Source organism: Oncorhynchus gorbuscha, linkage group LG05 (assembly GCF_021184085.1).
Source record: "Oncorhynchus gorbuscha isolate QuinsamMale2020 ecotype Even-year linkage group LG05, OgorEven_v1.0, whole genome shotgun sequence".
Taxonomy (NCBI): domain Eukaryota; kingdom Metazoa; phylum Chordata; class Actinopteri; order Salmoniformes; family Salmonidae; genus Oncorhynchus; species Oncorhynchus gorbuscha.
The window spans coordinates 88,394,367-88,407,021 of NC_060177.1; the positions used below are offsets into that span (position 1 = coordinate 88,394,367).

The window sequence follows — 12,655 nt, forward strand, 5'->3', positions numbered from 1 at the left end:
AAGTAATACTTTAGTGTATTTCTACTAACGTACTTTACTCCACTGTGTGCATGTGTGTGTGTGTGTACCTGTGTGTGTGTGTGTACCTGTGTGTGTGTGTACCTGTGTGTGTGTGTGTACCTGTGTGTATTCGTTTATCTGTCTACATTGTCTTCCAGTAATGAACAGCATACATTGTCTTCCAGTAATGAACAGCATATCTGCATCCCATCATGATGATAAAGTAACCAACCTGTCCAGGAACAGAGAGGACTTACCCTGGTAGCAGACATAGAAGAACAGAACAGAGAGGACTTACCCTGGTAGCAGACATAGAAGAACAGAACAGAGAGGACTTACCCTGGTAGCAGACATAGAAGAACAGAACAGAGAGGACTTACCCTGGTAGCAGACATAGAAGAACAGAACAGAGAGGACTTACCCTGGTAGCAGACATAGAAGAACAGAACAGAGAGGACTTACCCTGGTAGCAGACATAGAAGAACAGAACAGAGAGGACTTACCCTGGTAGCAGACATAGAAGAACAGAACAGAGAGGACTTACCCTGGTAGCAGACATAGAACAGAACAGAGAGGACTTACCCTGGTAGCAGACATAGAACAGAACAGAGAGGACTTACCCTGGTAGCAGACATAGAACAGAACAGAGAGGATTTACCCTGGTAGCAGACGTAGAAGAACAGAACAGAGAGGACTTACCCTGGTAGCAGACGTAGAAGAACAGAGAGGATTTACCCTGGTAGCAGACGTAGAAGAACAGAACAGAGAGGACTTACCCTGGTAGCAGACATAGAAGAACAGAACAGAGAGGACTTACCCTGGTAGCAGACATAGAAGAACAGAACAGAGAGGACTTACCCTGGTAGCAGACATAGAAGAACAGAACAGAGAGGACTTACCCTGGTAGCAGACATAGAAGAACAGAACAGAGAGGACTTACCCTGGTAGCAGACATAGAAGAACAGAACAGAGAGGACTTACCCTGGTAGCAGACATAGAAGAACAGAAGAACAGAGAGGACTTACCCTGGTAGCAGACATAGAAGAACAGAACAGAGAGGACTTACCCTGGTAGCAGACATAGAAGAACAGAACAGAGAGGACTTACCCTGGTAGCAGACATAGAAGAACAGAACAGAGAGGACTTACCCTGGTAGCAGACATAGAAGAACAGAACAGAGAGGACTTACCCTGGTAGCAGACATAGAAGAACAGAACAGAGAGGACTTACCCTGGTAGCAGACATAGAAGAACAGAACAGAGAGGACTTACCCTGGTAGCAGACATAGAAGAACAGAACAGAGAGGACTTACCCTGGTAGCAGACATAGAAGAACAGAACAGAGAGGACTTACCCTGGTAGCAGACATAGAAGAACAGAACAGAGAGGACTTACCCTGGTAGCAGACATAGAAGAACAGAACAGAGAGGACTTACCCTGGTAGCAGACATAGAAGAACAGAACAGAGAGGACTTACCCTGGTAGCAGACATAGAAGAACAGAACAGAGAGGACTTACCCTGGTAGCAGACATAGAAGAACAGAACAGAGAGGACTTACCCTGGTAGCAGACATAGAAGAACAGAACAGAGAGGACTTACCCTGGTAGCAGACATAGAAGAACAGAACAGAGAGGACTTACCCTGGTAGCAGACATAGAAGAACAGAACAGAGAGGACTTACCCTGGTAGCAGACATAGAAGAACAGAACAGAGAGGACTTACCCTGGTAGCAGACATAGAAGAACAGAACAGAGAGGACTTACCCTGGTAGCAGACATAGAAGAACAGAACAGAGAGGACTTACCCTGGTAGCAGACATAGAAGAACAGAACAGAGAGGACTTACCCTGGTAGCAGACATAGAAGAACAGAACAGAGAGGACTTACCCTGGTAGCAGACATAGAAGAACAGAACAGAGAGGACTTACCCTGGTAGCAGACATAGAAGAACAGAACAGAGAGGACTTACCCTGGTAGCAGACATAGAAGAACAGAACAGAGAGGACTTACCCTGGTAGCAGACATAGAAGAACAGAACAGAGAGGACTTACCCTGGTAGCAGACATAGAAGAACAGAACAGAGAGGACTTACCCTGGTAGCAGACATAGAAGAACAGAACAGAGAGGATTTACCCTGGTAGCAGACATAGAACAGAACAGAGAGGACTTACCCTGGTAGCAGACATAGAAGAACAGAACAGAGAGGACTTACCCTGGTAGCAGACATAGAAGAACAGAACAGAGAGGACTTACCCTGGTAGCAGACGTAGAGAAACAGAACAGAGAAGAGGATCTTGGCACTGTCCATGGTAGACGCCATGATCGGTCACTGATAAACTGAGCCGTACGGAGGTGTCTGGACTAACACTGAATGAAGATGTCTTCCAGAGAACGGAGGAGAGGTGTGAAATGTAGATTATGTCTGTTTGTGATTCTCTGTAAAGGTTTCCTCTGACTGTCTGTCTGTCTTCTCTTCTCTACTGTGTGATAAGACTATCTCTGCTCTGTGATGAGATTATCTCTGCTCTGTGATGAGAACCTCTCTCTTACTCTGTGTTTATAGACTCGTTTAAGTTTCACTTTTAGTCACACCCTCGTGCGTGTGTTTGTGAGAGTGTGTGTGTGCGTGTGCGTGTGTTTGTGAGAGTGTGTGCGTGTGTTTGTGAGAGTGTGTGTGTGTTTGTGTGTGCATGCAATCTAGCTTCAGGGAAATTCCCAAGATTTGGTATGTAAATCTATGCCTCTCCATTTCTTATAATCCATTACCTTACGTTAGGTTACATTATGTATATAATAGCAGCCGTACAATATAATACAAATTAGAGGACGTATAGTATTATACGTCTTACCTGGTCGTACAATATCACACTATTGGATGATGTAAACTGATCATACATCTTGGAGATTTTATAGGTTTTTCTCTGAGACCAGGCTGCTTATTGCGTTAGGAAATGTACGGGGAGAATTTATATTGGTAGTTCGGAGAACTTCTCTGCACTACATTAACTGCCTGTAAAGTATCAATCTGATGTTAAGATCTTACACGTAACTTTTAAGGCACTGCCTTGCCCCCTCTTATCTGATAGACATGCACCTTTCATACAGTGAGGGTTCTCCAATGCCAAGGAGTCGGACTGTTTAAATATACCTAGATGCAGGACCAAGGAGTCAGTCTGTTTAATGTACCTAGATGCAGGACCAAGGAGTCGGCCTGTTTAAATATACCTAGATGCTGGACCAAGGAGTCAGTCTGTTTAAATATACCTAGATGCTGGACCAAGGAGTCGGCCTGTTTAATTATACCTAGATGCTGGACCAAGGAGTCGGCCTGTTTAAATATACCTAGATGCAGGACCAAGGAGTCGGCCTGTTTAATTATACCTAGATGCTGGACCAAGGAGTCGGTCTGTTTAAATATACCTAGATGCAGGACCAAGGAGTCGGTCTGTTTAAATGTACCTAGATGCAGGACCAAGGAGTCGGTCTGTTAAATATACCTAGATGCTGGACCAAGGAGTCGGTCTGTTTAAATATACCTAGATGCTGGACTACCTAGATGCTGGACCAAGGAGTCGATCTGTTAAATATACCTAGATGCTGGACTACCTAGATGCAGGACCAAGGAGTCAGTCTGTTTAAATATACCTAGATGCAGGACCAAGGAGTCAGTCTGTTTAAATATACCTAGATGCAGGACCAAGGAGTCAGTCTGTTTAAATATACCTAGATGCAGGACCAAGGAGTCAGTCTGTTTAAATATACCTAGATGCAGGACCAAGGAGTCGGTCTGTTTAAATATACCTAGATGCAGGACCAAGGAGTCGGTCTGTTTAAATATACCTAGATGCAGGACCAAGGAGTCGGCCTGTTTAATTATACCTAGATGCTGGACCAAGGAGTCGGTCTGTTTAAATATACCTAGATGCAGGACCAAGGAGTCGGTCTGTTTAAATATACCTAGATGCAGGACCAAGGAGTCGGTCTGTTAAATATACCTAGATGCTGGACCAAGGAGTCGGTCTGTTTAAATATACCTAGATGCTGGACTACCTAGATGCTGGACCAAGGAGTCGATCTGTTAAATATACCTAGATGCTGGACTACCTAGATGCAGGACCAATGAGTCAGTCTGTTTAAATATACCTAGATGCAGGACCAAGGAGTCAGTCTGTTTAAATATACCTAGATGCAGGACCAAGGAGTCAGTCTGTTTAAATATACCTAGATGCAGGACCAAGGAGTCGGTCTGTTTAAATATACCTAGATGCAGGACCAAGGAGTCGGTCTGTTTAAATATACCTAGATGCTGGACCAAGGAGTCAGTCTGTTTAAATATACCTAGATGCAGGACCAAGGAGTCAGTCTGTTTAAATATACCTAGATGCAGGACCAAGGAGTCGGTCTGTAAAATATACCTAAATGCTGGAACAAGGAGTCGGTCTGTAACCTACTGTCTTTAGTAGCCTATTGTCTTTGGTAGCCTATTGTCTTTGGTAACCTACTGTCTTTGGTAACCTACTGTCTTTGGTAACCTACTGTCTTTGGTAACCTACTGTCTTTGGTAACCTACTGTCTTTGGTAACCTACTGTCTTTGGTAACCTACTGTCTTTGGTAACCTACTGTCTTTGGTAACCTACTGTCTTTAGTAACCTACTGTCTTTAGTATCCTACTGTCTTTAGTAACCTACTGTCTTTAGTATCCTACTGTCTTTAGTAACCTACGCTCTATGGTAACATTGTCTTTAGTAAACTACGGCCTTTAGTAGGTATAGGTAACCTACTGGCCTACTGTATTTAGCAGCCTACTGCCTTTAGCAGCCTACTTCCTTTAGCAGCCTACTGCCTTTAGCAACCTACTGTCTTTAGTAACCTACGGTCTTTAGTAACCTACTGTATGTAGTAACCTACTGTCTTTAGCAGCCTACTGTCTTTAGCAGCATACTGTCTTTAGTAACCTACTGTCTTTGGTAACCAACTGTCTTTGGTAACCAACTGTCTTTGGTAACCAACTGTCTTTGGTAACCAACTGTCTTTGGTAACCAACTGTCTTTGGTAACCAACTGTCTTTGGTAACCAACTGTCTTTGGTAACCAACTGTCTTTGGTAACCAACTGTCTTTGGTAACCTACGCTCTATGGTAACATTGTCTATTGTTGACTACTGTGTTTAGTAACCTACTGTCTTTAGTAACCTGTGTGTGAGGTTTAGCGTAGTTCCTTCTCTTCCAACACTGAGTACCACTTTTTTTAGATGATTTGTAGATGCTCAAACTGTCAACTAACAGCAGTTTCGCACACAAAAAAACGTGTTGCTGCGCCAAAACTGATCAAAAGAATAATATAGTATCCTCAGCCAGGTCACCCGTCAGTATTCCACGTCGATCTGTGTCTGAAGACGTTGGGAGATTATGTGGAAAATAAGGGCGACTGAATGCTGTTACCATCTAGTAGGTTTCCTAAGGCTTGTAAGTATCTGCTACTGATTACAAAGGTTTCAAGTTTGAATCCAGTAATAGAATGTTGTTTTTGAGATGTTTGTTTTAAGCCTATCCCAAACCTTAACCCTTACCTTAACCCATACCTTAGGCATTACCTTAACCCTTACCTTAACCCTTACCTTAACCCTTACCTTAGGCATTAACTCAGAATGGTTAAATGTAACCTTTAAAATTCAGAGTTAGTGGCTGAACTTAACCTTAAACACTTTGAAATTTGACGTTCCTCTCAAAATCGAGAGAAATAAGCACAAATATTTGCTCATTCACAGCGTGTTTCAGGATTTACAGTAAGTATTATTTAAAGGTAATAAAACCGCAATTTACTCTACAGAGAAAGTTGCATTTTCATAGAAACGTTTCTTAGAAGTGGAAGTGGTTTCTCTAAAACTGATTTGGGTAATTCCCCAGACTCCAGTCTGTTTTGTTCTCATACAGGATCAGATAAGCCAGTAGCTCCATCAACAGGAGAATATAACCCCAGACAAGTGTCAGGTCATGAATCTAGGTACAGTATGTGTAGGCCATATATCATATGGGGAGTGATTGCGCATAAGGGAACTGCTCAGTGTCTGGATCATTGGCTCTATATCAATTTATCTTTATGCGATCCCTTGTGTCCTCTCTCCTTGTCTCCTTCTCTAAACACAGTGGGGGAAGGGACCTTGGACTCCAATCAGAGTATGTGAGTGGAGCTGGAGCAGAGCATGCCCAATTATGCATGAGCACGGAGTGAGATTCCCAAAGCCTGGAGTGCCGGCTTTCTCTTCCGCCCCAATTTCGCTCCAATAGCGGAGACAATCACAAGATCAGGTGAAACAGATCAGGGCGTGACATGAGGACCAAGAGCAAGAGAGGGAGTGCTGTGATGTAGTGTCCACAACTAAAGAATCATTGTGGAATCTGAAAAGACACAAATCCCAAAGCATGATGGGATACTTACTACTAGATAAATATGCTGAAAGAAAGGAATGAGGTGGGTTGCTCATTAAGTGTGTCATTGTGGCAAAGTATTTTTAAACAACAACAAAAAACAGATCTCTTTAGTTTCATTCATTTTTGTTCTATTACCGTTTACCAGAGGTATTGAACTCTGACCCTACGAGGTACAGACCCTGCCGGTTTCTACCTGATCCTTAATTGCACCCACCTGGTGTCCCAGTGTCACGTTCGTCGTATGAATCGGACCAGGGTGCAGCGTGGTATGCTTATATTCTTCTTTATTTTTTAGACTGAACAAAATAACAAAATGAACCGTGACGCTAATATGAATAGTGCAGCCAGGCAACTAAACATAGAACAAGAACCCACAAACACAAAAGGGAAAATGGCAACCTAAATATGATCCCCAATCAGAGACAACGATAAACAGCTGCCTCTGATTGGGAACCATATCAGGCCACCATAGACATACATATTACCTAGACCTACCAAACTCCTAGACATACAAAAACCCTAGATTATACAAAAAATAGCATACCCACCCTCGTCACACCCTGACCTAGGATCATGCCTCAGGACTACCTGGCTTGATGACTCCTTGCTGCCCCTAGTCCACCTGGCCGTGCTGCTGCTCCGGTTTCAACTGTTCTGCCTGCGGCTATGGAACCCTGACCTGTTCACTGGAAGTGCTACCTGTCCCAGACCTGCTGTTTTCAACTCTCTAGAGAGAGAGTTGAGAGTTTCCTAGCCACTGTGCTTCTACACCTGCATTGCTTGCTGTTTTGGGTTTAGGCTGGGTTTCTGTACAGCACTTTGAGATATCAGCTTTATAAATACATTTGATTTGATTTAGGGGCTTCATAGCGGAGGGGGTGAATACATATGATCTTATGTAGGGGCTTCATAGCGGAGGGGGTGAATACATATGATCTTATGTAGGGGCTTCATAGCGGAGGGGGTGAATACATATGATCTTATGTAGGGGCTTCATAGCGGAGGGGTGAATACATATGATCTTATGTAGGGGCTTCATAGCGGAGGGGGTGAATACATATGATCTTATGTAGGGGCTTCATAGCGGAGGGGTGAATACATATGATCTTATGTAGGGGCTTCATAGCGGAGGGGTGAATACATATGATCTTATGTAGGGGCTTCATAGCGGAGGGGGTGAATACATATGATCTTATGTAGGGGCTTCATAGCGGAGGGGTGAATACATATGATCTTATGTAGGGGCTTCATAGCGGAGGGGTGAATACATATGATCTTATGTAGGGGCTTCATAGCGGAGGGGGTGAACACATATGATCTTATGTAGGGGCTTCATAGCGGAGGGGGTGAATACATATGATCTTATGTAGGGGCTTCATAGCGGAGGGGGCGAATACATATGATCTTATGTAGGGGCTTCATAGCGGAGGGGGTGAATACATATGATCTTATGTAGGGGCTTCATAGCGGAGGGGGTGAATACATATGCACGCATCACTTTTCCATTTTTTATTTTTTAGAATGAATTTCTAAACTAGTCATTTTTTTCATTTCACTTCACCAATTTGGACTATTTTGTGTAACATGGATAAATGGGGCCAATTTGGACATTTTCACTTAGGGGTGTACTCACATTTGTTGCCAGCGGTTTAGACATTAATGGCTGTGTGTTGAGTTATTTTGAGGCGACAGCAAATTTACACTGTTATCCAAGCTGTACACTCACTACTTTACATTGTAGCAAAGTGTCATTTCTTCAGTGTTGTCACATGAAAAGATATACTCAAATATTTACAATAATGTGAGGGGTGTACTCAGTTTTGTGATATACTGTATATACTGTATATACTGGCACTGTTATACAGTTGAAGTCGGAAGTTTACATACACTTAGGTTGGAGTCATTAAAACTCTTTTTTCAACCACTCCACAAATGTCTTGTTAACAAACTATAGTTTTGGCAAGTTGGTTAGGACATCTACTTTGTGCATGACATAAGTAATTGTTCCAACAATTGTTTACAGACAGATTATTTCACTTATAATTCATCATATCACAATTCCAGTGGCTCAGAAGTTTACAGAAGATTATGTAATGGCTTTAGAAGCTTCTGATAGGCTAATTGACATAATTTGAGTCAATTGGAGGTGTACCTGTGGATGTATTTAAAGACCTACCTTCAAACTCAGTGCTTCTTTGCTTGACATCATGGGAAAATCAAATGAAATCAGCCAGGATTTCACAAAAAAAAACATTTTAGAACACAACAGGTCTGGTTCATCCTTGGGAGCAATTTCCTAACGCCTGAAGGTACCACGTTTATCTGTACAAACAATAGTACGCAAGTATAAACACCATGGGGCCACGCAGTCGTCATAACGCTCAGTAAGGAGATGCGTTCCTAGAGATCAACGTACAGTGTTGCAAAAAGTGCAAATCAATCCCAGAACAACAGCAAAGGACCTTGTGAAGATGCTGGAGGAAACATTTACAAAAGTATCTATATCCACAGTAAAATGAGTCCTATATCAACAAAACCTGAAAGGCCACTCAGCAAGGAAGAAGCCACTGCTCCAAAACTGCCATCAACTTTACTATGCATACTAGACCATGTTAGTGTAAATGATTAAATTCAAACCATTTTGGAAGATTCATGGCTCAGACAAAAGTTTATTTTTTATTTTTTACTTCATCTTTTATTGAAACAGTAATTTGTACTTTTTCATGAGAGCTAGCATTCACAGACAGAGTTAGGTTTAAAATGTCAATAGCACCAAAAACAAATGTGGATATTCACATCAGGCATTGGGAAAATCTATCAGTTGTGTGGTCCATATTTACTCATCACAATCAAAAACCACCGAACCATATAAACACATTTTACTACATGAATATCCTATTTTTCAATCCAGTTTGATGTATTTTTTTATATTCTTTTTGCTGTACTATACATTTACATCATGAACTGCTCACAAATAGTCTACTACAGTATCTGTTTTTAAAAAAAAGGTTGAAATGAATGTGGCCGAAGACAGGACAATTGTGTATCGTCTTCAGTTGTCCTCATCGAATAACATCCTCCATTCCTCTTCTCCAATCCTCTCCTTCATTCCTCTTCTGGTCTCACTCTGCTGTTTGCATCCTGTGTGGAAGGCACAGGCACAAGGGATAAGAATATTTAACAAACAGGATATGGAGTCCTACAGAGCAGGTTAAAGGGGAGAGCTGTGAATGAAAACACTGCAGAACATTAAAACAACTATATCATTTAGCCAAAATATGAGCCTTTGGGGAATGAGACAAGAACAGAAAGCAAATAATAAAGTCTGATGTAGAAACACACTCAGGAATAAATCAATCTTGAAAGGTTTTGTACATATTTCTCTCGTTGGTATAGTAAATGCTTACCTCATTTACTGCTGAGGTGTATCAGCTATTCGGAGGGAGATGGTTCGCTCCAGACGTTTGATGTAGTCTGCCACCCACTTGCTCTTTGTGGGATGGGGCGTGCACAATCTCACCCCTGTCTTAGTGATGAACCTGGAGGGAGCAGATCAGAAGTTGACAATCGTTAAGGTTCAAAGTGATATCAGACTACGTGGTTGTCAAAAAGTGCTCCAGAGACCACGTAAGGAAATCAGTGAGCTGCTGATCTCACAGCAATCCACGGGTACCTCAGAGAATGCTGAGGGAGGGAGGGAGGGAGGGAGGGAGGGAGGGAGGGAGGGAGGGAGGGAGGGAGGGAGGGAGGGAGGGAGGGAGGGAGGGAGGGAGGGAGGGAAGGAAGGAAGGAAGGAGAGAGAGAGAGATCAATATGAGGGACCCTCACTGATGAGAAGCAACAGCATTTACCAGAAAACTCATTAAAGGCCAAACACATGTTTAATGGAACTGGGTAAAACTCTTTTACAGATATAAACTGCCTCTGGAAGAGCTGCATTTCCTCAAGGAGGTCATGTAGTTTAAGTCAATGTCCTCTTAAGTGTTGAAGATGATTTCACACAGGATGCGTCTGTGTGGCATATAGTATTATCCTAGTCAGACACAGACTAGGCTCTATTTCTAGATTCCCAAGTCTAGCGCCAGTTTCGAAATCAATCACAGAACGGAATACTTCTGTCTGTGTGTGTGTGTGTGTGTGTGTGTGTGTGTGTGTGTGTGTGTGTGTGTGTGTGTGTGTGTGTGTGTGTGTGTGTGTGTGTGTGTGTGTGTGTGTGTGTGTGTGTGTGTGTGTGTGTGTGTGTGTGTGTGTGTGTGTGTGTGTGTATTACCTGATGCATAGCCCAAGCACACTGTCGCGACGAAGAGAAGAGCTGCCACTTGAGATGTCATGTTGCTGCTGATTGTGCTGTGTTTCAGGCAGCTCGTTGAGGTGTTTTAAGCTGAGAGAGAGTGAGGACGCTGCCAGGTGATGCTGCTGATTGTGCTGTGTTTCAGGCAGGTCGTTCAGGTGTTTTAAGCTGAGAGAGAGTGAGGACGCTGCCAGGTGATGGTGCTGATTGTGCTGTGTTTCAGGCAGCTCGTTGAGGTGTTTTAAGCTGAGAGAGAGTGAGGACGCTGCCAGGTGATGCTGCTGATTGTGCTGTGTTTCAGGCAGCTCGTTGAGGTGTTTTAAGCTGAGAGAGAGTGAGGACGCTGCCAGGTGATGCTGCTGATTGTGCTGTGTTTCAGGCAGCTCGTTGAGGTGTTTTAAGCTGAGAGAGAGTGAGGACGCTGCCAGGTGATGCTGCTGATTGTGCTGTGTTTCAGGCAGGTCGTTCAGGTGTGTGAAGCTGAGAGAGAGTGAAGACGCTGCCAGGTACTACAGGTGTATTTATACTGTCTCTTTCACTTTCACTCTGACTTGGAACAAAGTGAAAGTCTCCGCCTTCGTCCCGTAAATGCATCTCATCCAAGGCTGTTTAATTTCTTCTTCTTCTCTCCCTCCCTCCTTTCTTTCTTTCTTTCTTTCTTTCTTTCTTTCTCTCATGCTTTTTTCCTTCTGTGACTTTCTCTCCATTTACTGTCAATCTGTCTTGGCCGCCTCTTTAACAGTGACAGAGCATTGTACTCCTACAGTATCTGTTAAAATAAACCCTTAAGGACCTCTTGACCAGGTGTATTCAACTCTGACCCTACGAGGTCCGGAGCCTGCTGGTTCTCTGTTCTACCTGATAATTAATTGCAAAAGCAGTGGAACTGGCTTCGAGGTCCAGAGTTGAAGTTTTAGGGCTTTAGACAATCAGCATCCTGACTGTTCACGTGTCAAACCTGTTACTACTATCTGTCTATGATGTAGGTCAGAAATGTCGTAATTTGTTCTCATGTGAGGCTTCCAGCCCTGTGGTTTTGGGGAAGTGGCAGCTTCCAGACTTGTGGTTATGGGGAAGTGGCAGCTTCCAGACCTGTGGTTATGGGAAAGTGGCAGGTTCCAGACCTGTGGTTATGGGGTAGTGGCAGGTTCCAGACCTGTGGTTATAGGGTAGTGGCAGGTTCCAGACCTGTGGTTATAGGGTAGTGGCAGATTCCAGACCTGTGGTTATAGGGTAGTGGCAGGTTCCAGACCTGTGGTTATAGGGTAGTGGCAGGTTCCAGACCTGTGTTAACTAGTCTGGAGGTGGAGGTCTCAGTGTGGTGTGTTAACTAGTCTGGGGTGGGCTCAGTGTTGTGTATTAACTAGTCTGGAGGGGGGAGGATCTCAGTGTTGTGTATTAACTAGTCTGGAGGGGGGGTCTCAGTGTGGTGTGTTAACTAGTCTGGAGGGGGGAGGATCTCAGTGTTGTGTATTAACTAGTCTGGAGGGGGGAGGATCTCAGTGAGGTGTATTAACTAGTCTGGGGGGGGGGTCTCAGTGTGCTGTGTTAACTAGTCTGGGGTGGTCTTAGTGTGGTGTGGCTGATACCTACCTACTACACTGATGTAGAAGGACAGGTACACAGGTGAAGAAAGACTGGTTGATCAGTTTGTTGCCCTCTGAATCCACCAGGTTGAACCTGAGAAGGAGACGCTCCCTCATTTCTCTCCCTTCTCATGACTGTACTCCAAAAGACCTGCAACACACACACAATATATAACTTTGCATGGATGATTGAACATCTCTTGAGATATAAATAAATACATTATTTTATTTGTTTTACTTTAAACTTCTTTGGGATTGGGGGCAACATTTTCACTTTTGGATGAAAAGCACCCAGAGTAAACTGCCTCCTACTCAGTCCCAGATGTATTAGTATGTATTAGTTGTATT

General features: G+C 43.4%; 1 protein-coding gene and 1 long non-coding RNA gene across 2 annotated transcripts in view; both read right to left on the reverse strand.

Annotated features, from left to right (window-relative positions):
* Positions 1–2,553, reverse strand: part of LOC124036643 (regakine-1-like) — a 7,109-nt gene extending 4,556 nt beyond the window's left edge. The window contains exon 1 of the mRNA XM_046351466.1: positions 2,253–2,553. Within this exon, the coding sequence (XP_046207422.1) occupies positions 2,253–2,319 (67 nt within the window). The 5' untranslated portion in view covers positions 2,320–2,553. The remainder of the gene's footprint in view (positions 1–2,252) is intronic.
* A 6,532-nt stretch (positions 2,554–9,085) lies between these two features.
* On the reverse strand, positions 9,086–12,439 carry LOC124035309. Its single transcript, XR_006838717.1, has 3 exons — positions 12,315–12,439; positions 9,838–9,969; positions 9,086–9,571 (listed from the first exon to the last, which is right to left on the reverse strand). It is a non-coding gene; the product is annotated as an uncharacterized LOC124035309 (long non-coding RNA).
* Between the last annotated feature and the right edge of the window lie 216 nt (positions 12,440–12,655).